General features: G+C 41.2%; 1 protein-coding gene across 5 annotated transcripts in view; it reads right to left on the minus strand.

Annotated features, from left to right (window-relative positions):
* Positions 1–521: 521 nt before the first annotated feature.
* Positions 522–24,672, minus strand: part of ZP2 (zona pellucida glycoprotein 2) — a 36,483-nt gene continuing 12,332 nt past the window's right edge. Inside the window, 18 exon segments of one of the 5 annotated variants that reach the window (NM_173973.2) lie at positions 543–716; positions 1,723–1,806; positions 2,212–2,308; positions 2,383–2,518; positions 4,071–4,260; positions 4,415–4,539; positions 4,640–4,731; positions 4,815–5,002; positions 5,800–5,926; positions 6,604–6,785; positions 6,874–6,970; positions 7,706–7,870; positions 8,016–8,057; positions 8,766–8,918; positions 10,657–10,751; positions 11,168–11,251; positions 12,077–12,153; positions 12,249–12,339. In NM_173973.2, coding sequence (NP_776398.1) covers positions 571–716; positions 1,723–1,806; positions 2,212–2,308; positions 2,383–2,518; positions 4,071–4,260; positions 4,415–4,539; positions 4,640–4,731; positions 4,815–5,002; positions 5,800–5,926; positions 6,604–6,785; positions 6,874–6,970; positions 7,706–7,870; positions 8,016–8,057; positions 8,766–8,918; positions 10,657–10,751; positions 11,168–11,251; positions 12,077–12,153; positions 12,249–12,310 — 2,142 coding nt within the window. In that variant the 5' untranslated portion in view covers positions 12,311–12,339 and the 3' untranslated portion in view covers positions 543–570. 5 annotated transcript variants of the gene reach the window in all.

Below are 24,672 nucleotides of genomic sequence, written 5' to 3' on the forward strand. Positions count from 1 at the left end.
GCTCTTAATGAGGCTAGAATCTTCCTTTCCATCCCCCGAAGAGAGTGCAGGTCTTTAATTAGACTGGGAATGCATAGGAAAATAACTGAATCCCTTAAGTTCTCAGGGAAGTTGTCTACTCATTGGAAAGAGCAATTTGAGTTAGGAAATACTACTTTAAGTATGATACTAGATTACATCCTTGGGAATACCCAGCTTCCTTTCCTTTTTAGAGAACGGAAGTTATTCCAGCGATTAGGAGTGACTTGCCCTCATCTTGTGTATATGAACGGAGAGGTAAAAGACATTCAAGTCACCTAAATGTACCCCTAGAGTCGGACTGTCACTAAGTCCCATTATTGAATTCTCTGGCACTGCCAGTTTTGGGGGTAGAGGGCAGAAAAAGCTGGTGACAGGAAGCAATTAAGTCAGGAATACCCTTATTCACATCCACACAGAACAAAGCCTTTCAAGAGGACTGTGGAAAGGTACTATAGTCTCTAAAGAAAAATGATTGCAAGAAAGAGTCCTTGAAGTCCATCTAAATTTAAGAAACAAGAGGCTTACTTCCACATTTTATTGAAAATCCAATTAGTGGTTTAGCACTGTGATTCTTTTCTTGCGCAGGTAGCTGATTAGGCTTAGAGTTGCCACAACACCTGCTAAGGCAACTACAGCAACCATAGTTTTAAAAGCAGCATATCCAGAAGTCCCATGCCCTTTAGAATCCACAGCATCTGGGAAGGAAACAGACATTCAAGTCTTAAGATCACTTACACTTGGTTGAAGCTGAAGCTTTACAATTAAAGTTACCCAGAGAAGGAAGTGAAAATAAGCTTCAAAGGGCTCACTTGGGAGCTTGCAAAAGAGTGTAGTCTTTCCCCTCAAGCCAGCCTCCTCCTCGACGTACTCCACTCCCACGGTTGTTCCCACTTCCTACTTGCTTTCACTGCAGATCAGATGGGCTGACACCTGGAAGGATCTCATTCCCAGCTTGTTTAACATTCTGGCACTGATATATACGGTTAGTAGTCCCAAGTGCATGATTTCTTGCAATTAGTAGCTAGTGATTTAAGTGAGTTTAATTTCAAGTTCTAGGCCTAAAATTAAGACTATCTGAGATGAAGATATATTAACATTATCTTGTAAAGACTAAAGTTTTGTAATAGCAAGCACATGTCTTCTGACCTATTAGTCTTTTTAAACAAAGAGCTTGAAATTCTTCTATAGTAGGCCCAATATTTGAGCACTAAGATTTAAGGATTCTAATGTGGCATTAGTGACAAAACTGGAATTTTTTTAGTTATTAACAATGAGAGGTCTCTGTACAGTAGGTAGACTAAATGATCCTTGTGGGAAAGGGATTCTGGGAAGGGTACACAGACCTAACAGAACCTGTTGCTGGGAAGAGATGCATTCTCTTGATTAATCATAAGCACTTGATATCTGTGGGCTCCCCTAGTGACATTAATAGTAAAGTATCCACCTGCCAATGCAGGAGACACAAGAGATGCAGGTTCGATCCCTAGGTCAGGAAGATCCCCTGGAGTTGGAAATGGAACCCCACTCCAGTATTCTTGCCTGAAATATTCCATGGGCAGGGGAGCCTGGTGGGCTACAGTCCATGTGGCCACAAAGAGTTGAACACGACTCAGCACACACATATGTTATCTGTGCACAGTTAAGTCTAACATAAAACCAAGAGCTTCAGTTAAAGAAATACCCAAGGCTTTAAATCCATACCTCTGAATGAAGAGCCATCTGACAACAGGAGGATGGGGCCCGGGAGACTCACTATCATCTTCTCTTCCTCAGTGGCCCCTGTGGCTGCAGACAGTTTGACCTCTGGGTTAACGAGTAGTGGTGAGAAGGGTTTCGAGGGTACACCTGCTCTGTAGGGACTCCCTGCTCTATGCAATCTTGCCTCCCTTCACAGGAGAGCACATACACCTTACTGTAAGAGCAGGATGAATTATCAGAATATCAGAAGACAAAGTTCAGAGTCTACCTAGACTCAGGAAGAACAACTTTTGGGGGGTCTCAAAAGATCAGGCTACAGTTTATGTGCAAACACAAACTTGTCCATGGGACTGATTGTGAACCTGTCCATCACAGACTCCCAGGTTGCTTGGGCTCTTGGACTAGATGAAAAACAAAGCCCTCATTCCTAAATTCCGAAAGGATCAGGCTTGTTTTAAGTAAACTCATTAAATGAAGACTTGAAAATTTTACCTCGCCTGCTTCTGGATGACACAAGGCAAGACGCAGAACACAGGGGGAAGTTAGAAGAAAGTTGATCGCAGATTAAGGCGCTGCAGTGGAAGTAGACCTGGAGAGGAGACAAGAGTTGAGTGGAACTGATGTCTCAGTCAATCTGTCCCAGGTAACTAGTTAATCACTTACCAAGTGAGAGAACGCCGGGTCCTCTGACACAAAGGCAAAGGTCTTCACAGCAAACCTCTGGTAGTGATTAGGATAGGCCACCGAGGAGCCAACCGGATGGAAGGTGGTTCTGTGGTTGTCCAAGTTGTATTCACAGCTGGAAGGTATATTTCAGGGTGGGACATCAGCTGAATTCACCTCAGACTCAAGCGTTTGCTCAAATTCAGTCACGTGTAACACCTTCAAGACTATTGCTATACCTTCTACCTGTGCTGTGCTGTGCTTAGTCGCTCAGTCGTGTCAGACTGTATCCCACCAGGCTCCTCTGTCCATGGGGATTCTCCAAGCAAAAATACTAACTGGGTTGCCATGCCCTCCTGTAGACCTTCTGCCTGTACTTTTAGTTTATTTTATATACCTCTGACTTGACTATCCAACAGTATCCATGAAGTCATAAGTTACTTGTGCTAGGTTCTCTACTTTGTGTTAAGTGTCAATACCTATTTGTATTCCAGCTAAACTCATCAAGAATTATGTAGCTCTTCAGATGACAATGGCTTAATTCTTATGAATATGAGTATTATGTCCCAGGCAGTTAGTATATGTTGCTGATTAAAAAAAGGGTAGAGAACTCCTGCCATTTTTTATTTTAAATGCTAGCAGAGGGTTGTAGCTTCATGTGTCCAGCTCTTTGCGACCCTAAGGACTGTAGCCCGCCAGGCTCCTCTGTGTATGTAATTCTTCAGGCAAGAGAATGGATTGGGTTGCCATTCCCTCCCCCAGGGATCCAACCCAGGTCTCCTGCGGATCATACATTGCAGGTGGATTCCTTACAACTGAGTAACTGGGGAAGTTCATTCACGTCCTATCACTTACTAAATATTACTTTGGGCTAGTTATTTAAATAGTAAGCTTGGGTTTCTTTATAAAGTGAGGGGGCTAGTATCTCTCATGGAGTGTTGTGGTTTAGATAATGCATCTGGAGTACAGAGCACTGTTTTTTGGCACATGGTAGTTATTCAGTGGGCTTCTCTGGTGGCTCAGATGGTAAAGAATCTGTCTGCAATGAGGGAGACCTGGGTTCGATGCCTGGGTCGGGAAGATCCCCTGGAGAAGGGAATGGCAGCCCCCTCCAGTATTCTTACCTGGAGAACTCCATGGACAGAGAAACCTGGTGGGCTATATACCCCATGGGATCACAAACAGCTGGACATGATTAAGTGACACACACACACACACACTCAATGCACCTTCCCCAGGTGGTTCACTGGTAAAGAATCTGCCTGGCAATGGAGCTGGGAATATCCCCTGGAGGAAGATATGGCAACCCACTCCAGTATTCTTGCCTGGAAAATCCCATGGGCAGAAGAGCCCGATAGGTCACAAGGGGTCACAGAGAATTAGACACGACTTATCAATGAGCAAAAAAGTTATTCAATAAATAGGAACTAGAAATCTATTCTCTTTCCAGATGTTAGAGTATTAAAGTCATTATTTCCTTGGGAAGGATCCTTTTAGATTCAAGGGTAATAGGAAAGACAGGAGTCAACTTATTAGACTGAGGACTGGTTGGTAAGAAATAAGAACAAAAGTCAGGGCCTTTGATATAGTGCTCCTCTCAAGCCCAAGAGCATTTTACTACTTTTTTTTTTTTTTTTTTTTTACTGGCAGTTTGATTAGCTGGACTACCATATGTGGAGAATACATACCCATCCACGATAATATTCCACTGAGGGAGAGAGGCTGGGTCCATGGTGGATGTTGCCCAGCAATCATCTAAGACCAACTTGATGTTGGGGTCAGTCCTGTTTAGGACTCTCACTTCTAAGTAAATTGGTTGGCGGAGGTATCTCACCACAGGATAGTCCTTGTCCCCGTACGGTTGCAGGTAGGAATTATCTGCAATGGAGTAGAAGCCATTCTGGTACTCAAGTAGTTGATGGTTGCAACAGAAGCTTAAGCATTGTGACTACTCTATAGTCTGGTGCAAAGTTCATTTTAGGAATGAGTCCCCTGAGTTTTTAAGCAGATTTTTTAGTTTATAATGTCTCACCTGGGTATGTTTGCAGGGTCAAGGCAAGTGGACCTGGCTTCACTGAGGCTACTGGAGGAGGAAGGCTTTCGACATTGGTATTTATTAGCATGTTACTGCTGCTATAATAGCACCTCACCGTCATTCTGTAAGAGTGGGTAGGTGGGGGTGTTGAGAATTTTAGGTTAAAAGACTGCTCGAGTTTATTCTGGCACTCAAAAAAGTTAAGTAGCAACTGCGTCACACCTGAACTCACTATCTCTGGAAATTGTGCTTGGAGGAAGATCCGCCCAGAGAGCATGTATTTCATTTTCATAGATGACTTTGCCATTCTCAAACTTAAAGGTTAGAGAAAGTGGTTAGTTATCTCAAAGGTAAGTCTTAATCTCTTGCTATGTGCCAATACTAATCTTATACTAACCTTATGTCTTGTTCCACATCCATTCAGGGGTATGTGAAACTTCACCAGTCCTTGAAATGGAGCTTTAATGGTTGGCTGGCAGGAGGAGTCTCCCACCCTAAGAGTGTCCAAGTTGAGAGCTGGTTTTGTTTGATGGTGGTAGACCTCGACGTCCATAAACCCATCTTGAGTACATAGCTCCCCTGAAACTATAGTGGAGGGAGTTTAAAAAGTGTCTGCCATGTGACTATTGTCATTACTAGTTTGAAATGAAATGAAGTTTGGATTTTCATCAGGAGGCAACAGAATTTGTCTTAAGTCTGCTTGGGAAAATAATTTGACAAGCAGCTTGCATTACAAGGGGAGACCCCAAGGTACTTAGAGAGCAGTGAGGCTTTCTCTGTCTAAGGGTTTTTCATCCAAAGGAAGGAGGAGCAGGAGACATGGGAAGAGGCACCAAGTGGAGTAAGAAAGCCATGATGAAACCCTGATGTAGCTTAAAGTGTAGTGCCTTGAGTCCTAAAGTCCCTTCTTTCAAGACTCACAGATCTTGGTTTGAGGGGAAGTTGAAGCAACAACTAATATTTTCTATTTGACTTGACTTGATACAAATAAAAAGGAGCACAGAGGCAATAGTAAACAAGGGCAAATACCAATTTCCATGTTCTTTGAGGAATTTAAGAGTTTGGGGAAATACTCATAGTCCCTCTAGTTTCAGATTTGAAGCAATCTTACTTAGATGGTGGGCTCAGACTTCTAACATGAAGCATACCCAGGTTACTTAAAAACATTAAACAGTTGTGAAACCTTCCTGTATGTGTATTTTGGAAGTGTTGTCTTCCTTAGATTTCTATCATAGCAGCTTAGACTGCTATTTGTGGTCTAACCAGTCTTCCATTTCCGTAAAGTATAAGCAGCACAGAGTTTGAACTTCTGTACACTTTCCCCCATGTAAGAGCTAAGAGAGAATGTAGAATGTAGAACTATTCAAAAAAATGATCTTTACCTATAGAAACTGTTGACTCGCAGACACATTCAGGATAAATCACCATGGATACTGTCTCCAGTTGAGTATAAAACGTCAGCTTGAGTGAAGATAAGTAGAACTGATAGGGTAGGCATTTTTCAGAGAACTGAAATGGAAGAATGTCAGTTAGCAGCCATAGCCTGTTGAGCAGGCAGATAGGAAGTACGCTGAAATCTGCAAGGCACACTCCGGACTGAATATGGTTTTCCTTTAAACCAGAGCAAGGGATCACATCACTTCTCCAGACCGGATTCTTCCTGAGGCAGGAAATTTCTCTAAGTTCATGCCCTCAAGTACCCAGCACTGCATGCTCTTTGTACTAGACATTGGAATTTGATCTGTAATTCAGCCTCCAAAGAGCTGAGTACCTTGCAAATCCAGGAGTTATAAAATGTTATTGCAACATATACACCAACATAACATTCTGTGTCCCTGGCAATTGCATCAGTCAAGACTGGCTTCACTGAGGATAGCAGGGGACACTAGTTTGGCTCAAATTGCCCTGTTTTAATAGGCCATGAGAGGTTCATCATTAAATGCTTAATAGCAGTTTGTTCTATTCAGTGAAAAAAGACACTTAAGGAAAACTTCCATTGAAGTTGAAAAAGACTTGGTGTTTGAGAGTGAATTTCAGTTACTTGAGAATTACTTATGCAAGCTGTTCAAATGAGGACTCCAAAACTTTTGAAAAAAAATTTTTTTTTAACACTAGCAATTAGAATTTATGGATAAATCAGCAGCCAAATCACAATGGCCTAAAAGCTAGGGTTCAATGGAACGTACTTTTGTTTTGAGGAGAGTTTTGCTGAAATGCAACCTGAGGCCATTTGCTATTTCCATAACAATCCCGCTGTTGTGCAACTGGTTCACAGCAATATTCTTATTTTCAAAGCTCACAGATTTTAACTTCCCAGGAAATTCTGGTATGGTGAGAGTCATGTGTGTGGCATTACAGGTCACAGGATCTAGAAGGAAATGACAGAATGGTCAGCTTTGATTAAGCCCTTAAAACAAGGTCTTCCACAACTGGACTTGCCCTTTCCTCGGCCTTACCTGATGCACAGAGGAGTCGTGATGATAAGATGATCGTCTGCCCAGGAGATACATGCGTAAGCTTCAGAGGCACCATGTAGAGATGGCTGTTACCTTGCTGAAGAGAGGCATTTTCAAAGACATTGGTTTACCTGAGTTACTTGAATTTTTGACCAATGCTAGAAACAGTCAGGGCAAACATATTCAACTATTGGGCACCATCCTGGCCCAAGTAGAGTTCAGGTATTCCACCATATAGTTGTTCTACAGGTGAACAACTAATTCTAGTCTTAAGATCTTAAACTTTATAACATCTGGCAAGGTGATTTCTACTCATGACCTGTAGCTGATCATTTCTAAGCAGTAAGAGCTCTTGTTTTATGACTCCGTTATGGTATCAGCATTCAGAGAGAATGTTTAAGATTCAGCAGTTTTTTATACTCAACGTAAAACAGTACTGTTAAGATGGCTAATGTTGGAACATGTAGGTGCCAAGACCTGTTCTAAGTATTTTGGCACAGTAACTGATTTAATGTAGTATCTTGATCGTTGGTCCCCAAAAGGCCAGTACCTACTGTAAACACTAAACGTGGCAATGATAAAAACACCTTCATTAATTTAGCACTACTGTAGCTCCACATTGTTTACTGAATGTAGATCTATGGAGAAGAAAAACTGATTGAAGAAAGAAACATTTTGTTCACCATTGTATCTCACCATCTTTAGTACTTAGTATAGGACTTGGCTGTTGAATGAGTTATAACCTCAATGTGAGGAAATGATTGAGATTAGGCTTGCATTTAGAAATACTGGTCTGAGCCTGGATGGTGGTACAAACAGATTTCACACCTACCGAGTAGTGAGTCACTCCAGTGGCATGGAATAACACTTGGATGCTCATCTTCTGGTTCTCAATCAGGAGATTATATCCTTGTGTCAGAGCCTCTTGAAGGGTCAGATTTTGGGCTCTTTCACCATCACCAACTGTAACGGTCCATCCCATCTGAGGTTTGGGACCCTAAAGGCAAAAGTTTCATTTAGAGGGCTGGTGCTCACCTTAACTCCAAGACTATTTAATATTTTAACCAGGATTGAAGTTATTCCACCTTTAATACAGAACTAAAGGTTATTTAGGCTTGTAATTTAAAAAATAGTTTTCATACCGCAGTGTCGTCAGCCAGGCCAGGAAAAAAGTGAAAGGTAAACTGGAAGGAAAAAGAAGGATGATGTGAAGCTTTGATTTGGAGAAGATCTCTGAAGTCACGTTATCTGATGGTACATGGAAAACACCCAGAGCAACTGCTGTGTGGTTCTTACAGTGTGAGGGCTGGCGTGGGATATGGTAGAAACACAGGACCAGTCAAGAATCCTAGAAGTGCCCTTAGACATTTCCCTATTGAGCTTTTGAGACCTCAATGTAATTGGAAGATCTAAAGCTCCCTTCCAGTTGTATGTTGAGACACTAAGTCCTGTCAAGCCATGCAGTTCCATCACTTATAATAAAGTATGAATATTTTTGCCCACTGTTGCTATTAGCCATTTGAGACTAAAAAGTCCATGAGTACATGCTGTTTTTCTCATTTATGATTTCCTAGCAACTGGTATAGGGCCTGGTACATAAATATCCAGTTTGTCAAGCTCCCAACTGAATCCTTTTTATTGCTAAAACATGATGTGCTGAGTGCTTATATCTATCTTCTTAGTTTTTAAAGTCACCCTATGTGGTGTTATTGTCCCCCACTTCAGATTTTAAAAAGGTCTCATTGCAGTTAAGAAATCAGTCCAAAGCCACATAGCAAGTCAGTAGTGAAATACAGGATTGCAATCCTGATCTTGTTCTGAAGTCCAGCTCTCTCTAGACCACATTCCCCCTGTAGTAGCTGGATGAGAAGCACTCAGGCTGCTTCACTCACAGACATGAAATCCTTCGAGCAGATTGTGGATCCCGAATGCTGATCATGTCTTCCTGCTTGCATAACCGGACAGCTGACGTGATACAAGACAGTCTTTTGTCTATGGGCAGTATTGTCATTCATGAATGTGATGGTCATCTGGTGCTGGCCAAGCTGTATGAAAATGGCATAGTAAGGACAGAGTGTTAGAACTTCAATGAGAAAGGGGATTCCAAAATACCATCTGACTCAGCTGATTAGCAAAACCCTTAAAAGTCAATCAGTACCACAGTTCTAAAAAGTCCCTCATTCCTATACCAGGAGATTCTTTAGCCTCTTTAGATATCCCAGGACTCATTCATTGGCAGAGAACAGCTCCTTGAGTTTTAGGGCTCAGAGTCCAGTTTTTGTTTTCCCTTTACATTCACCCTATGTCTGAGTATCAAGGTCCTATTGGGCTTGCTGCCTCTATCAAGAGATAGAAATACTTACTGAGCACCTACTTTAGCAGCCATTGTGCTGGGTGCTGGACAGGGCCATCTTTGCCATTTCCCCTGGCTCAGGGAATTCTGTCTAAAGCAGTGGTCAAGTAACAAATTTCTATAAAGTGTTAGTAAATATTTAGACTTTTTAGGCCACGTATGCTTTTAACATTTTTAAAATGCTTAAAAAACTAAAGCCATTCTTAGCTTGATGACCATCACACATAGATCATGGACTGGCTGTGGCCATACACGGGTCATTCTGCAGACCTTTGTTCTAAAGGAATACAACACTAAGCTCCCTAAAGTTGGGAACGTCCATTTTAGAAGGGAAAGTTCTCTTAATTACTGGAGATCTTCAGTAGATTCAGATGAAGTAGACTGTTAAGACTTGTAGGATGTACCCTAGACCTATTAAGTCAACTAAGTGACTTCTGTACTTTACAAAGTTCCCTAAGTGATTGTTTGCACATAAAGCCTGAAAAGGACTTAGCCTTCTTTTACTGCTCCTAATAACCCTGATTGGGTAGCACTATTGCTTGACAGTAGAAAATCCTATTTTTCAGCTGCTGCTCACCTTCCAGCATAGAGGTACCAGCACTCCATTTGCCAGCACCAAAATAGCATCCCCTTTTCCATGAGGGGTGTAGATCAAAATAGCTCGTTTGATCATTTGCTGTGTCTACATACTATGCCTAGTCCTTCACTGTGTCATTCGTCTTTAGATACCTTATGGAAAGATATCATAATCCATTTTCCAGTGGACAAGTAGAGGCTTAGAAAGGTTAGCTAACTTACTCCAAATCATAGATAGATAGTGGCAAAGACAGAAATAAAGCCCAAAGCCTCAATTCAAGGGTAAGCTCAGCATTGGAGTTTTGAGTCTAATATATCTTTATTGAGAGTTCCTGTATGCCATGGAGGTTATTTGGCAATATTCTTGGCTTGTACCCATCAGATGACCAGTAGCTGCCCTCTCCTTCCTCCCCCAACAGCTGTGGTAAGTGTCTCCAAATGTTGCAGGATGTTCTCTGGGATGACCAAAGAGAAAGATCACCCTGATTGAGAACCACTGCTCTACTCCAAAGCTTTAACTCCTAGGTTGCTGCTGCTGCTGCTGCTGCTAAGTCGCTTCAGTCGTGTCCAACTCTGTGCAACCCCATAGGCGGCAGCCCACCAGGCTCCGCCGCCCCTAGGATTCTCCAGGCAAGAACACTGGAGTGGGTTGTCATTTCCTTCTCCAATGCATTAAAGTGAAAAGTGAAAGTGAAGTCACTCAGTCATGTCCAACTCTCAGTGATCCCATGGACTGCAGCCTACCAGGATCCTCCATCCATGGAATTTTCCAGGCAAGAGTACTGGAGTGGGGTGCCATCGCCTTCTCCGAACTCCTAGGTTACTACTTCACAAATTACTCCTCAATTACTTACCACTCTTTTGGTACAGCTTTCATATGGGGCCTTCAGTGTGAGCTTTTCTGGGTCCAGAACATAAGTGCAGTTCAGCATTTTAAGACCAAGGGAATCTGCAGAAACAAGAGCAGCTTTAGAAAGGAGATGGCCAAGATGTATTTATATCTTATATTTCAGTGACAGAGTCAACCAAAGCTACATAAGCAAGACTGCAAATCCATTTCTAAGGTACTTCAATCACTTCTTACTTTTTATTTTCCCAACTGGGATATAACCCAAGCTCTGAGAGATGCTGTGATTTGAAGCTAGACTTTTCTTAGTGAATCCTAAGATAAGACAGATTTCCAAAGACAGACAAGGTCTTCCACTCTTAGGAGTCACGATGCAGTTCAAGGACCCTGTGACATCATGGGATTTGAGCACGACTGCTCCAGAATTTGTGTACTTTGCTCACTGGAAAATGGTGATGACTTTGAGCCAAGGGCTTCCTACTAAGTAAGACTTAAATGAGACAATACACATTACTTACCCACCACAGATGCATGCTGAATCTTGTTGCCAAGAGTTCTTTTAAACTCCACTACCATTCTATTTTCATAGCAAGTGACAGTACCTGAAGAGCAAAGAAAGCACGTGGGGCATCTTTGAACACAGGAGGCATGATTCCTACAGAAGTGTATTGAGGAAACTTTCCTCTTTAATGCATAAGGAAGGATGCCAGTTGGGAGAGGCAAAGCTTATTCCCCATCCTGGGGAGCTTACAAGTTGATGGGAATACATAACTATGATGTAAGATACCGAGAACTGTAATGAAGATATCAATTAAATGCCTAGGGCTTTCTATCCAGGAGAAACCTGGATTCGGGTTAACAAGTATGCATGTGGGAACCAGCCTGGAACCCTGATGGAAATAGAAATGGTAGGTCTTTGAAGAATTGGGGAAAAGTTTTGTCTAAAGATCTTTCAATTTGAAGTTTAAAAAATTCCCTAGGTAACTCCAAGAACACATTTTTGAAGAATAATCTGCCAAATAGCTTGACAATGTACATCCTTTGGCTCAAGTGCAAATCTTAAGAAACTCCTCATTACAAGTGATTTTGCCTGTTATTGATGCTTTCCTCAAGCATGAGTATGTGTTTGAAGATGCCTGCTCCCAAAGATGAGGGCTTGGTAGGTGGTTTGCTGTTCTTTGGGTGCTGTAAAGCTGGAGGCAGTGAGGAAATAGAAGGCAGTGCGGGTGTTTTTCCAAGCTCCTGCATTTAGCTGCAGAGCAAGCTATAGGTAAGCTACGGGAAAACTGAAGTGACTTGATCAAGATAGGCAAAAGAATGACTGGAGATCGTTTAACTCACTTTTGTGTTTTCTGGCCATCTAGGCACCCTAGTTGCAATCCATTTCACAGATGCTTAAGGGCATTTCCCTCACCCAAGAGGCCTACCTGGGAAGGCAGGATCCAACTGATTAACATCTATTGAGTTCACCGAAGTCAAAAGGGTGAAAGATAGAAAAAATGACCTGTAGGTGCAGGAGGACATGGGGGAGAAAGTTAAAGAGGAGTGAACTTCAGCAGACAAGGCATTTTGTCCCCTTCTTTCTGCCCCCAGAAATACCTCCAGTCTGCACGGAACCAGCTTGAGGGTCTCCCGCTGTCTCCTCTCTGCCTGCATGCCATGACCGAAGATACCACCAAATCAACCAGGCAGAGGGGCGTGCTGCTCTGGCTTTTATAGCAGGAAACGGGGCTTGGTCCCCGCCCTCTCCCCATTGGAGTCACCTGAATCTTCTCTAGCCCTCCCAGCTGAGAGGAAGGGATTTGGGAAGAGCCTTTCCAGAAGGCCTAAAACAAGCAGAGTTTTCCCCTTCCTGACACTTGCCTTGGTTTTCCACCGGCTGCTCTGCAGCCAATTTAGTTCCTTGAAATTGGCTCAGGTGAATGAATTGGTACATTTTTCCATAACACTAGGAAAAATAGAATCTTTTGGACAAACTCTTTACAACTCAAATGTAGAGTGAGAGAGTGGGGTGGGATTTTTTTGGAGGAAAGATCATCTCTTGTTTACACTGTCTTTGAGTAATAAACCTTTCTTTTAAGTTACTCCTGGTCTCCTGGCTATTGTGGATATCAACCTGACAATGTGCATGAAGAAGTACCTTTTTAAAAATGATGAAACATTATTTTCCCCCAAGTATAGATTTTAATTTTACTTCAAAAAATACAGACAATTAAAGAAGGATATAGAGAAAGGAAAAAATCATCCACTGCAAGTACTTAAGTGTGTAACTCTATGGTCTTTCTCTACAAACATCACACTTAAAAAAAAAATAACAACCTGGGATTGAAGTATAAGTTATGTTTGTAACCTGCTTTTACTACTTTATATGTCATGGACATTTTCCATATCAAACATAAAGATCTCCATTACCATTTTTAATGTTGCGTAGTATTCAATGTCTAGATAAATCAGTGTTTAGCTGTTCTCTAATGATGGACATTAATACAGCTTCCAATGTTTTCATTATTATAAACAATCTGCTGGACTTGTACATTTCCCTGGTTAACTCTCAGGATAGATTACTAGAAGTAGAAATTCTGGGTCAAAAGGAATAGTGACCTGAATAAGAATGTCATACTGTGTAGGAACTGGAGTTTATAGGTGGGGAATCTGAGGAAACCAACTTGCTCAAGCTTTAACAACTGGGTGTCAGAGCCAGGACCAGACTGAGACACCTTGATGTCTGAAGACCACATTCCATAACAGGTGATAATGCTCAAATTCTGTACAAGTTTGTGGGGTAGCACTTACAATTATTTATTTATGTGTTGCTCTTTATGTCTTTATATGTTAACGATGTTTCTTGAGGACTAATCGTCATTCCCTGTTACAGGTGTCTGAAATATTGTTCGTCAGAGTAGTGGTTTCCTTAACTCCCTTGATCGAAACATTCACAGCTGGTACTGAAGAACCTATCTTCAGGGAGGGAATGGAGACACAAATGTAGAGAATGGACTTGAAGACACAGCAAGGGAAGGAGAGGGTAGGACTATTTGTGAAAGTAGCATTGACATATATACCTACCATGTGTAAAATAGTTAGTGGGGAACTGCCATATGACACAGGGAGCCCAGCCTGGCACTCTGTGATGACCTAAAGGGATGGGATGGGTGAGCAGGAGGGAGATTCAAGGGGGAGAGGATATATATATGTATATATAGTTATGACCAATTTGGTTTGTTGTAGGGCAGAAACCCACAAAACATTGTAAAGTAATCATCCTCCAATTAAAAATTCAAAAATGATCATATGGGGCTCTTTGTTAATGTCACAGATTCCTATGTCCCACCCAGAAGCTGCTGACTCAGACTCTCCAGGGGAGGAAACTGGGGTACCGTATGTTTAAGCAATCAGGTGAGTCTTATGATCAGGAAAACTTGGGAAATATCTGAAGGAAGTAGACAAGAAAATGAATGATTGCCAGTGATTAACTTCTTTATGGGAATCAGTTGATTATATTCCAGTGGAATGGAGGAGAGGGAGCAAAATCCAGGACAAGCAGGCTTTTGAAGATAGAGGTGGTGAAAGGATTTAGGTTCTGAGCAGAAGCATGATAGCAATAATTACTTCTAAGCATATATTCCCAAAAGTAGCACTTTTTCTATGACTGTGAAGGTAATTTGTTACCACGATGGTTAAGACTATGATAAGAAGACCATTGGAGAGATTTGAAGACCATTCCATCCAGTAGATGATAGAATGTAGGGGCAAGATTCAGAGAGACCTATTAAGGTAGTCAGAGAGGTAATAGATTAATATGTTCCACCTTCCCAGGCCCCACCCTAGACTTGCTTCTCCCAAAGTTATACCTTTTTCTCCAGAGTGTGAGGTGTTGCCTTGGAAAGGGTAGCTCTGCTCAGATCCCTAAACTGGGGGTTCTGCATGATGAAGGGGCAACACAAAAGCCCTGAGCAGGAGACATGGAGATAAGGAGGACCACTCTGAGAACTGGTGAGGGTGATGAGGGTGGTGAGCATGCCAGATATTAATTTCATTTGCCTTGCCCAACCCAGCCAATGCTGCACTTGGGACAGTCACTGAGCAACTAGCTCCAGACTCCCTAAGAATCAATTCTGCAGAAGTGCACAAGGATACGAATGTGTTGGTACGGTTAACTTTGAGAATGAGGAAGGCATGGCTCTCTGCAATCAAGGAGTGTCTCATTTTACTAGTTAGGAAAACAAATCTTTCCAAAAAAGATAGACACTTAATCTTTTACTAAATAAACAGTAGGATCTCTTTCAAAAGTATGTTTTCCACATTCTTTTCAATGAGACGTTTTAAGTGTGTTTATAACTATAAGGTGTTCCTTCTCCTCTTCTGCGAATGCCATGGTCTCTACGTGACGTGAGGCCTCGTCTCACCTGCTAATCACTAGGCATTTCTTGAGGAGAGTTTTAAGTTGTCATGCAGAACAACAATGCAGTATTGTTGCCTCCTTTGGGCAGGTGCTCTCTTTATTTTCTGAAATGCTGTTCTTTTAAACAATAGTTTATAATTCTTAATTTCCAATTCTGTTGCCTTACTTTTCACAACTGTGAAAATATTGAAGATGCCCTAATTGTTATCATCAGGAGATGGTTAGATAAACTCTGAAAAGCTCTAAAAATACTAAAATATATGAATTCAATGGGGTCTGTGACTATTGATACTAAAGACATCCACCATAAATTGGACTATTGGAACTATATTAGTATGTTTTCATATTTTACTTAAAAAAACAAAAATGAGAAACACATGTGTTTCCTATCCATTTATCTGTTTATGTGTGGGTATGTAAGTGTGTGTCTGCATTTATTTACCAGAGAGCCAATGAGTCAATTGAGGGAGGAGTCAGTGCAGATATCTAGGCAGTCCACACCAATCCAGCTATGCTGGATGTTCACAACCATTATCAGTTCTGATTTGTTTGAGCTCTTGCTGTACTGGCTATAAATATACATAATATATCATTCTTGTAACAGGAATAGGGAGATAGGAGTGGTACTTTCTCTTAAATTTCATTCAGTTGATTGAATTGTCTTGCTGATAAATAACAAGGTAAAGTAATTTAAAATTGATAAAAGTTAATCTGATTTGTATATGTTATCTGTAAATGTTATAAAATGAAAAGCCCATGAATTCAAACTTCATGGTATAGATATATTGCCCAAGTGAGTGGATTTGATTCATACAACTTCCAAAATCCAACTTCTCAATATGAAATGAATAAAATAAGCCTAAGAGGTTTTTGTGACTTGCCCAAGGTCATATAGAAAGTTAGCAGAGCTCCAGGGAGAAACCAAGTCTTCTGATACCTACTTCCAGGCTTATTCTAATTCATTATGGTTCTGTGTGTGTGCGTGTCTGTGTCTGTGTATGAGTGTTCTAAAACTCCATGCTTCTCTTGCAGTTCACGTAGCTTTAAAAGTACAAGATAGCACTAATTATAATTTAGTTTCAGAAGGTTGTGAAAGTCACTCAGTTGTGTCCAACTCTTTGTGACCTCATGGACTATACAATCCATGGAATTCTCCAGGCCAGAATACTGGAGTGGGTAGCTGTTCCCTTCTCCAGGGGATCTTCCCAACCCAGAGATTGAACCCAGGTCTCCCACATTGCAGGTGGATTCTTTACCAGCTGAGGCACAAGGGAAGCAAATACTGGAGCGGGTAGCCTTTCCCTTCTCCAGGGGATCCTCCCAACCTAGGAATCGAACCAGGATCACCTGCATTGCAGGTGGATTCTTACCAACTGAACTACCAGGGAAGCCCCATATAATTTAGTGGTATTAGATAAACAAGAAATATAGAATCTTCTATCAGGTAGGCTAACATAGCTTAACATCACTTTCAAATATAGAATATGAATTTAACTTGTAAACGTAAGATAGACTATGTTAATAAGAATGCTTTTGAAAAACATATGGTAGCTACTTTAATTATACAATGTTAATGTCACTTGAGATCTGACAGAATGTGGTCCGCTGGAGAAGGGAATGGCAAACCACTTCAGTATTCTTGCCTTGAGAACCCCATGAACAGTATGAAAAGGCAAAATGATAGGATACTGAAAGAGGAACTCTCCAGGTCAGTAGGGGCCCAATATGCTACTGGAGATCAGTGGAGAAATAACTATATAAAGAATGAAGGGATGGAGCCAAAGCAAAAACAATACCTGGCTATGGATGTGACTGGTGACAGAAGCAAGGTCCGATGCTATAAAGAGCAATATTGCATAGGAACCTGGAATGTCAGGTAATCAAGGCAAATTGGAAGTGGTCAAACAAGAGATGGCAAGAGTGAATGTCAACATTCTAGGAATCAGCGAACTAAAATGGACAGGAATGGGGGAATTTAACTCAGATGACCATTATATCTACTACTGCAGGCAGGAATCCCTCAGAAGAAATGGAGTAGCCATCATGGTCAACAAAAGAGTCCAAAATGCAGTACTTGGATGCAATCTCAAAAACGACAGAATGATCTCTGTTCGATTCCAAGGCAAACCGTTCAATATCACAGTAATCCAAGTCTATGCCCCAACCAGTAATGCTGAAGAAGCTGAAGTTGAACGATTCTATGAAGACCTATAAGACCTTTTAGAACTAACACCCAAAAAAGATGTCCTTTTCATTATAGGGAACTAGAATGCAAAAGTAGGAAGTCAAGAAACACCTGGAGTAACAGGCAAATTTGGCCTTGGAATACGGAATGAAGCAGGGCAAAGACTAGTAGAGTTTTGCCAAGAAAATGCACTGGTCATAATAAACACCCTCTTCCAACAACACAAGAGAAGACTCTATACATGGACATCACCAGATGGTCAACACCAAAATCAGATTGCTTATATTCTTTGCAGCCAAAGATGGAGAAGCTCTATACAGTCAACAAAAACATGACCAGGAGCTGACTGTGGCTCAGATCATGAACTCCTTATTGCCAAATTCAGACTTAAATTGAAGAAAGTAGGGAAAACCACTAGACCATTCAGGTATGACCTAAATCAAATCCCTTATGATTATATAGTGGAAGTGAGAAATAGATTTAAGGGCCTAGATCTGATAGATGGAATGCCTGATGAACGATGGAATGAGATTCGTGACATTTTACAGGAGACAGGGATCAAGATCATCCCCATGGAAAAGAAATGCAAAAAAGCAAAATGGCTGTCTGGGGAGGCCTTACAAATAGCTGTGAAAAGAAGAGAAGTGAAAAGCAAAGGAGAAAAGGAAAGATATATGCATCTGAATGTGGCGTTCCAAAGAATAGGAAGAAGAGATAAGAAAGCCTTCCTCAGTGTTCAATGCAAAGATAGAGGAAAACAACAGAATGGGAAAGACTAGAGATCTCTTCAAGAAAATTAGAGATACCAAGGGGACATGTCATGCAAAGATGGGCTTGATAAAGGACAGAAATGGTATGGACCTAACAGAAGCAGAAGATATTAAGAAGAGGTGGCAAGAATACACAGAAGAACTGTACAAAAAAAGATCTTCACGACCCAGATAATCACGATGGTGTGATCACTGACCTAAAGCCAGACATCCTGGAATGTGAAGTCAAGTGGGCCTTAGAAAGCATCACTATGAACAAAGCTAGTGGAGGTGATGGAATTCCAGTTGAGCTATTTCAAATCCTGAAAGATGATGCTGTGAAAGTGCTGCACTCAATATGCCAGCACATTTGGAAAACTCAGCAGTGGCCACAGGACTGGAAAAGGTCAGTTTTCATTCCAATCCCAAAGAAAGGCAATGCCAAAGAATGCTCAAACTACCACACAATTGCACTCATCTCACAGGCTAGTAAAGTAATGCTCAAAATTCTCCAAGCCAGGCTTCAGCAACACGTGAGCCATGAACTTCCTGATGTTCAAGCTGGTTTTAGAAAAGGCAGAGGAACCAGAGATCAAATTGCCAATATCCGCTGGATCATGGAAAAAGCAAGAGAGTTCCAGAAAAACATCTATTTCTGCTTTATTGACTATGCCAAAGCCTTTGACTGTGTGGATCACAATCAACTGTGGAAAATTCTTCAAGAGATGGGAATATGAGACCACCTGACCTGCCTTTTGAGAAATCTGTATGCAGGTCAAGAAGCAACAGTTAGAACTGGACATGTAACAACAGAGTGGTTCCAAATAGGAAAAGGAGTACGTCAAGGCTGTATATTATCACCTGCTTATTTAACTTATATGCAGAGTACATCATGAGAAACGCTGGACTTGAAGAAACACAAGCTGGAATCAAGATTGCAGGGAAAAATATCAATAACCTCAGGTATTCAGATGACACTACCCTTATGGCAGAAAGTGAAGAGGAACTCAAAAGCCTCTTGATGAAAGTGAAAGTGGAGAGTGAAGAAGTTGGCTTAAAGCTCAACATTCAGAAAACTAAGATCATGGCATCTGGTCCCATCACTTCATGGGAAATAGATGGGGAAACAGTGTCAGACTTTATTTTGGGGGGCTCCAAAATCACTGCAGATGGTGACTGCAGCCATGAAATTAAAAGACGCTTACTCCTTGGAAAGAAAGTTATGACCAACCTGGATAGAATATTCAAAAGCAGAGACATTACTTTGCCAACAAAGGTCTGTCTAGTCAAGGCTATGGTTTTTCCTGTGGTCATGTATGGATGTGAGAGTTGGACTGTGAAGAAGGCTGAGCGCCGAAGAATTGATGCTTTTGAACTGTGGTGTTGGAGAAGACTCTTGAGAGTCTCTTGGACTGCAAGGAGATCCAACCAGTCCATTCTGAAGGAGAGCAGCCCTGGGATTCCTTTGGAGGGAATGATACTGAAGCTGAAACTCCAGTACTTTGGCCACCTCATGTGAAGAGTTGACTCATTGGAAAAGACTCTGATGCTGGGAGGGATTGGGGGCAGGAGGAGAAGGGGACGACAGAGGATGAGATGGCTGGATGGCATCACTGACTCGAAGGACGTGAGTCTGAGTGAACTCCGGGAGTTGGTGATGGACAGGGAGGCCTGGCGTGCTGCAATTCATGGGGTCACAAAGAGTCGGACACGACTGAGCGACTGAACTGAACTGAATGTCATTTTAACCCTTTGGATCTTTAGCTAGATTGAAATTGAATGAGGTTTGTAACAGAAATGGATTCATAAAGAAATTGGACAAAGGCATATAAAAGGCTTCATTAATCTGTTAATAGAAAGATAGGGCATCTTAAATGAAAGACAGAGAAGGCTCAGAAATTCTAAATAAAAACTTGTATACTTACAAATATTACAGGTTACTCCATACCTAGTAGCTAGGATAATTGTTACCACAGAGAGAAAGATTTCCTTGGCAATATCGCGTAGTCCCTCCAGTTGATAGAATATAAAATGTTTAAGCTCTTAAGATGATGTGGTAGATCAGTTGTAAAGGTCCCAATCTTCCACCCGTCCGTGGACTCCCACTCTTTGCAGTGTGCTTTGCAGTTAGCCTGGTCCTCCTTGCTCCTCCTTCTTCCTGAATCTGACTGACTTTGTGACTTGTTTTGGCCAATAGAATGTGATGGAAATGATGGTACGCCAGTTCTGAGGCTAGGTCTTTTGAAGCGCATATACATATGCACTCTGTCTTAGCATTCTTCATTCACTGTGAGAACAAACCCAGAGTATCCTCCAGATGAAAAGAATCACAAGGAGCAGAGACAGGTCATCTAAGCTGTTCAGTTCAGTTCAGTGGCTCAGTCGTGTCCGATTCTTTGCGACCCCATGGACTGCAGCACACCAGGACTCCCTGTCCATCACCAACTCCCAGAGTTTACTCAAACTCCTGTCCATTGAGTCAGTGATGCCATCCAACCATCTCATCCTCTGTCATCTCCTTCTCTTCTCGCCTTCAATCTTTCCCAGCATCAAGGTCTTTTCAAATGAGTCAGCTCTTTGCATCAGGTGGCCAAAGTATTGGAGCTTCAGCTTCAACATCAGTCCTCCCAATGAACATTCAGGACTGATTTCCTTTAGGATGGACTGGTTGGATCTCCTTGCAGTCCAAGGGACTCTCAAGAGTCTTCTCCAACACCACAGTTCAAAAGCATCAATTCTTCTCTGCTCAGCTTTCTTTATAGTCCAACTCTCATATCCTTATATGACTACTGGAAAAACCATAGCCTTGACATTTAAGCTGAGGCCATGCTAAAGCAACCAGTTCCCAGCTGACCTGCCAGTTGACTGCTGATGAATGAGTGAGCCACACCAAGGTCAGCTGAGCACAGAAGAATTGACCAGTTAACTGGAGATTTGTGAGTTAAATCAATGCTTATTCTTTTAAGCCATTCAATTTTGGATGGTTTGTTAAGTAGCATGATTGTGGCACTGGTTGTATGTGACTACTATTTAGAATTCCTATTTCAAAATTAGCCCAGTTTTACATTATGGAAGTACATGTATTTTCTAGGGGAGCATGTGCTGAGCAACCATAAAACTGTAGAGTCTCAAAAGAAGCAACACACATTTGTACATTTGTACACACAGATTTGTCTGCACATTTGTACAAGTGCAGACAAAGACACGCTTTAAGGGCTATGCTTTCTGATGGGAGACACCAAATGGCTATGTATGTGACAAATAAAACCTAAGCATAACTAAGTAAATTTAAATACACAGACGTTTGTTCTTTTCTGTCCAGTATCCTTTTCTCTGACTTCCCAGGTGGCATAGTGGTAAAGAATCTATCTGCCAGTGCAGGAGACACAAGAGACATGGGTTCAATTCCTTGGTTAGGAAGATCCCCTGGAGTAGGAAATGGCAATCCACTCCAGTATTCTTGCCTGAAAAATTCCATGGGCAGAGGAGCCTGGTGGGCTACAGTCCATGGGGATGCAAAGAGTTGGACATGACCAAGCATGAGCACAAATGATCTTTTTCTTTTGGTAGCAATACCATGATGGGCTTCAGGGAACTCTCCCATTAGATACAATCTTACTGAGACTTCTAGTCAAGCTGCTTCCAAGCTGCTTGGACAAGGGGTAGGCACAAGACTGAAGCTATCAAACAAGCTCTCTATAGAATTTGGGTCTTGATTAGGGTAACACAGGTTGAAGCTCCACCTATTTCCTGAAGGGTTGTCTATTCAAGTAACCCTTAATTCTGTTAAATCTCCTTTCACTAAATTTCTAATCTACCCCTTCCTATTTTGGTTCTCAGGGGGGTTTTATAAACCCATGCCTTTATCATTCACATCTCACACAGAATACTGGGAAAGAATAGATGGTCCTCAGAAACCCTCATAAGTATCTGTAGGAAGGAGGGAAGGGCATTTTTGCCCTCTGTGTATAGGTCCTATGCTGGACACTGATGGATAACCTTCAAGATAGGAATAAGAAAAGGAAATAAAGGCTCCTTAAGTGAATTTCCCCCAAGCTGATTAGCTACTAAGTAGAAAGCTGTTATGGAATGGATTTGTCCCCCACAATTTTTTTAATATTTTATTGAAGTATGATATGACAGGGCTGTCTGTTGTCACCCTGCTTATTTAACCTATATATTGAACACGTCATGAGAAATGCCAGGCTGAATGAGAAATGCTGAGCTGGAATCAAGATAGGCAGGAGAAATATCAACAACCTGAGATATGTGGATGATACTCCTTTAATGGCAGAAAGTAAAGAAGGACTAAAGAGCATCTTGATGAGGGTGAAGGGGGAGAGTGAAAGAGTCAGCTTAAAACTAAATATTAAAAAACTAAGATCTGACCCCATTACTTTATGACAAATAGAAGGGGAAAATGTGGAAGTAGTGACAGATTTCCTCTTTTTGGGCTCTGAAATCACTGTGGACGGTGCCTCTAGCCATGAAATCAGAAGATGATTGCTACTTGGCAGGAAAGCTATGACAAACCCAGACAGGGTCTTGAAAAACAGAGACATTACTCTGCTGACAAAGGCCTGTAGTCAAGGCTATGGTCTTCCCAGTGGTCTAGTATGTTTGTGAGAGCTGGACAGTGAAGAAGGCAGAGCACCAAAGAATTGATGCCTTTGGACTGGGGTTCTGGAGAAGACTCCTGAGAGTCCCATGGACAGCAAGGAGATCAAACCAGTCAATCTTAAGGGAAACCAACCCTGAATACTCATTGGAAGGACTGATGCTGAAGCTGAAGCTCCAGTATTTTGATCACCTGATGTGAACAGCCAATGCATTGGAAAAGTCACTGGTGCTGGGAGAGATTGAGGGCAGAATGAGAAGAAGGCATCAGAGGATGAGATGGTTGGATGGCATCACCAATGCAATGGACATGAACTTGGACAATCTTCGGGAGATGGTGAGGGACAGGGAGGTCTGGTGTGCTGCAGTCCATGGGGCTGCAAACAGTCGAACACAATTGGGTAACTGAACAACAACATAGTTCATTTACAATGTTGTGTTAATTTCTGCTGTACAGCAAAGTGATTCAGTTATACACACATACACACACACACATACACATATTTTTTTTCATATTCTTTTCCATTGTCATTTATCACAGGATATTGAGTATAGTTCCCTGTGCTATACAGTAGGATCTTATTGTTTATCCATCCTATATACTCTAGTTTGCATCTGCTAATCCCAAACTCCCAATCCTTCCTTTCCCACCCCTTTCCCCCTTGACAACCACAAGTCTGTTCTCTGTGTATGTGAGTTTGCTTCTGTTTTGTAGATACATTTATTTGTATCATATTTTATATTTCACATATAGGTAATATTGTATGGTATTTGTCTTTCGCTTTTTGACTTACTTTGCTTAGTATGATAATCTCTAGGTCCATGCACCTTCCTGCAAAATACATTATTTCATTTTTTATGACTGAGTATTGTATATCTCACATCTTCTTTATCCATTCCTTGGACATTTAGGTTGTTTTCATGTCTTGGCTATTGTAAACAGTGCTGCTACGAGTATTGGGTTTTTTTTTTTTTGCTGTTGTTTTGTTTTTGGTCATTAAATCATGTACGACTGTTTTGCAACTCCATGGACTGTGGCCCACCAGGCTCCTCTGTTCACGGGCATAGAATGCATGTATCTTTTCATTTTTAATTGATAATTTAATTTTTATTTTATATTGGAATATAGTTGATTTGTACTATTGTGTTAGTTTCAGGTGTACAGCAAAGTGATTCAGTTATACCTATACATATATTGTTTCTTTTTCAGTTTCTTTTCCTATATAGGTTATTATATAATACTGAGTAGAGTTCTCTGTGCTATAAGTAGGTCTTTGTTGATTATCTAGTTTATATATAGTAGTATGTGTATGTCAATCCCAAACTCCTAATTTATCCCTCCCCTGCCCTTTTCCCCTTTTGTAACCACAAGTTTGTTTTCAAAGTCTGTGAGTCCATTTCTCTTTTGTAAATAAGTTCATTAATATCATTTTTTTTAGATTCCACATATAAGTGATACCGTGTCTTTTTCTGATTTACTTTTACTTAGCATAATAATCTCTAGGTTCACCCATGTTGCTGCAAGTGGCATTATTTCATTCTTTTCAATGGCTGAGTAATATTCCATTGTATATATGTATCACATCTTCTTTATTCCTCTGTTGATGATATTTAGGTTGCTTCCATGTCTGGCTATTGTAAATAGTGCTGCAATGAACACTGAGGTGCATGTATCTTACTGAATTATGGTTTTCTCTGGATATATGCCAAGAGTTATTGCTGGATCATATTTTCGTCAGGGATATTGGCCTGTAGCTTTCTTTTTTTGTGATATCTTTGTCTGGTTTTGACATCAGGGTAATAGTGGCCTCATAGAATGAGTTTGGAAGTGTTTCTTTCTCTGAAATTTTTTGAGAGTTTCAGAAGAATAGGTATTAACTCTTAATGTTTGATATAAATTGCATGTGAAGCTATCCAGTCATAGACTTTTGCCTGTTGGAAGTTTTTAATCACCATTTCAATTTTAGTACTTGTTATCAGTCTGGTCATATTTTCTATTTCTTCCTGGTTCAGTCTTGGAAGATTGTACCTTTCTAAGAATTTCTCCATTTCTTCTGGACTCTCCATTAT

The sequence above is a fragment of the Bos taurus genome, chromosome 25 (assembly GCF_002263795.3).
Source record: "Bos taurus isolate L1 Dominette 01449 registration number 42190680 breed Hereford chromosome 25, ARS-UCD2.0, whole genome shotgun sequence".
Lineage (NCBI taxonomy): Eukaryota > Metazoa > Chordata > Mammalia > Artiodactyla > Bovidae > Bos > Bos taurus.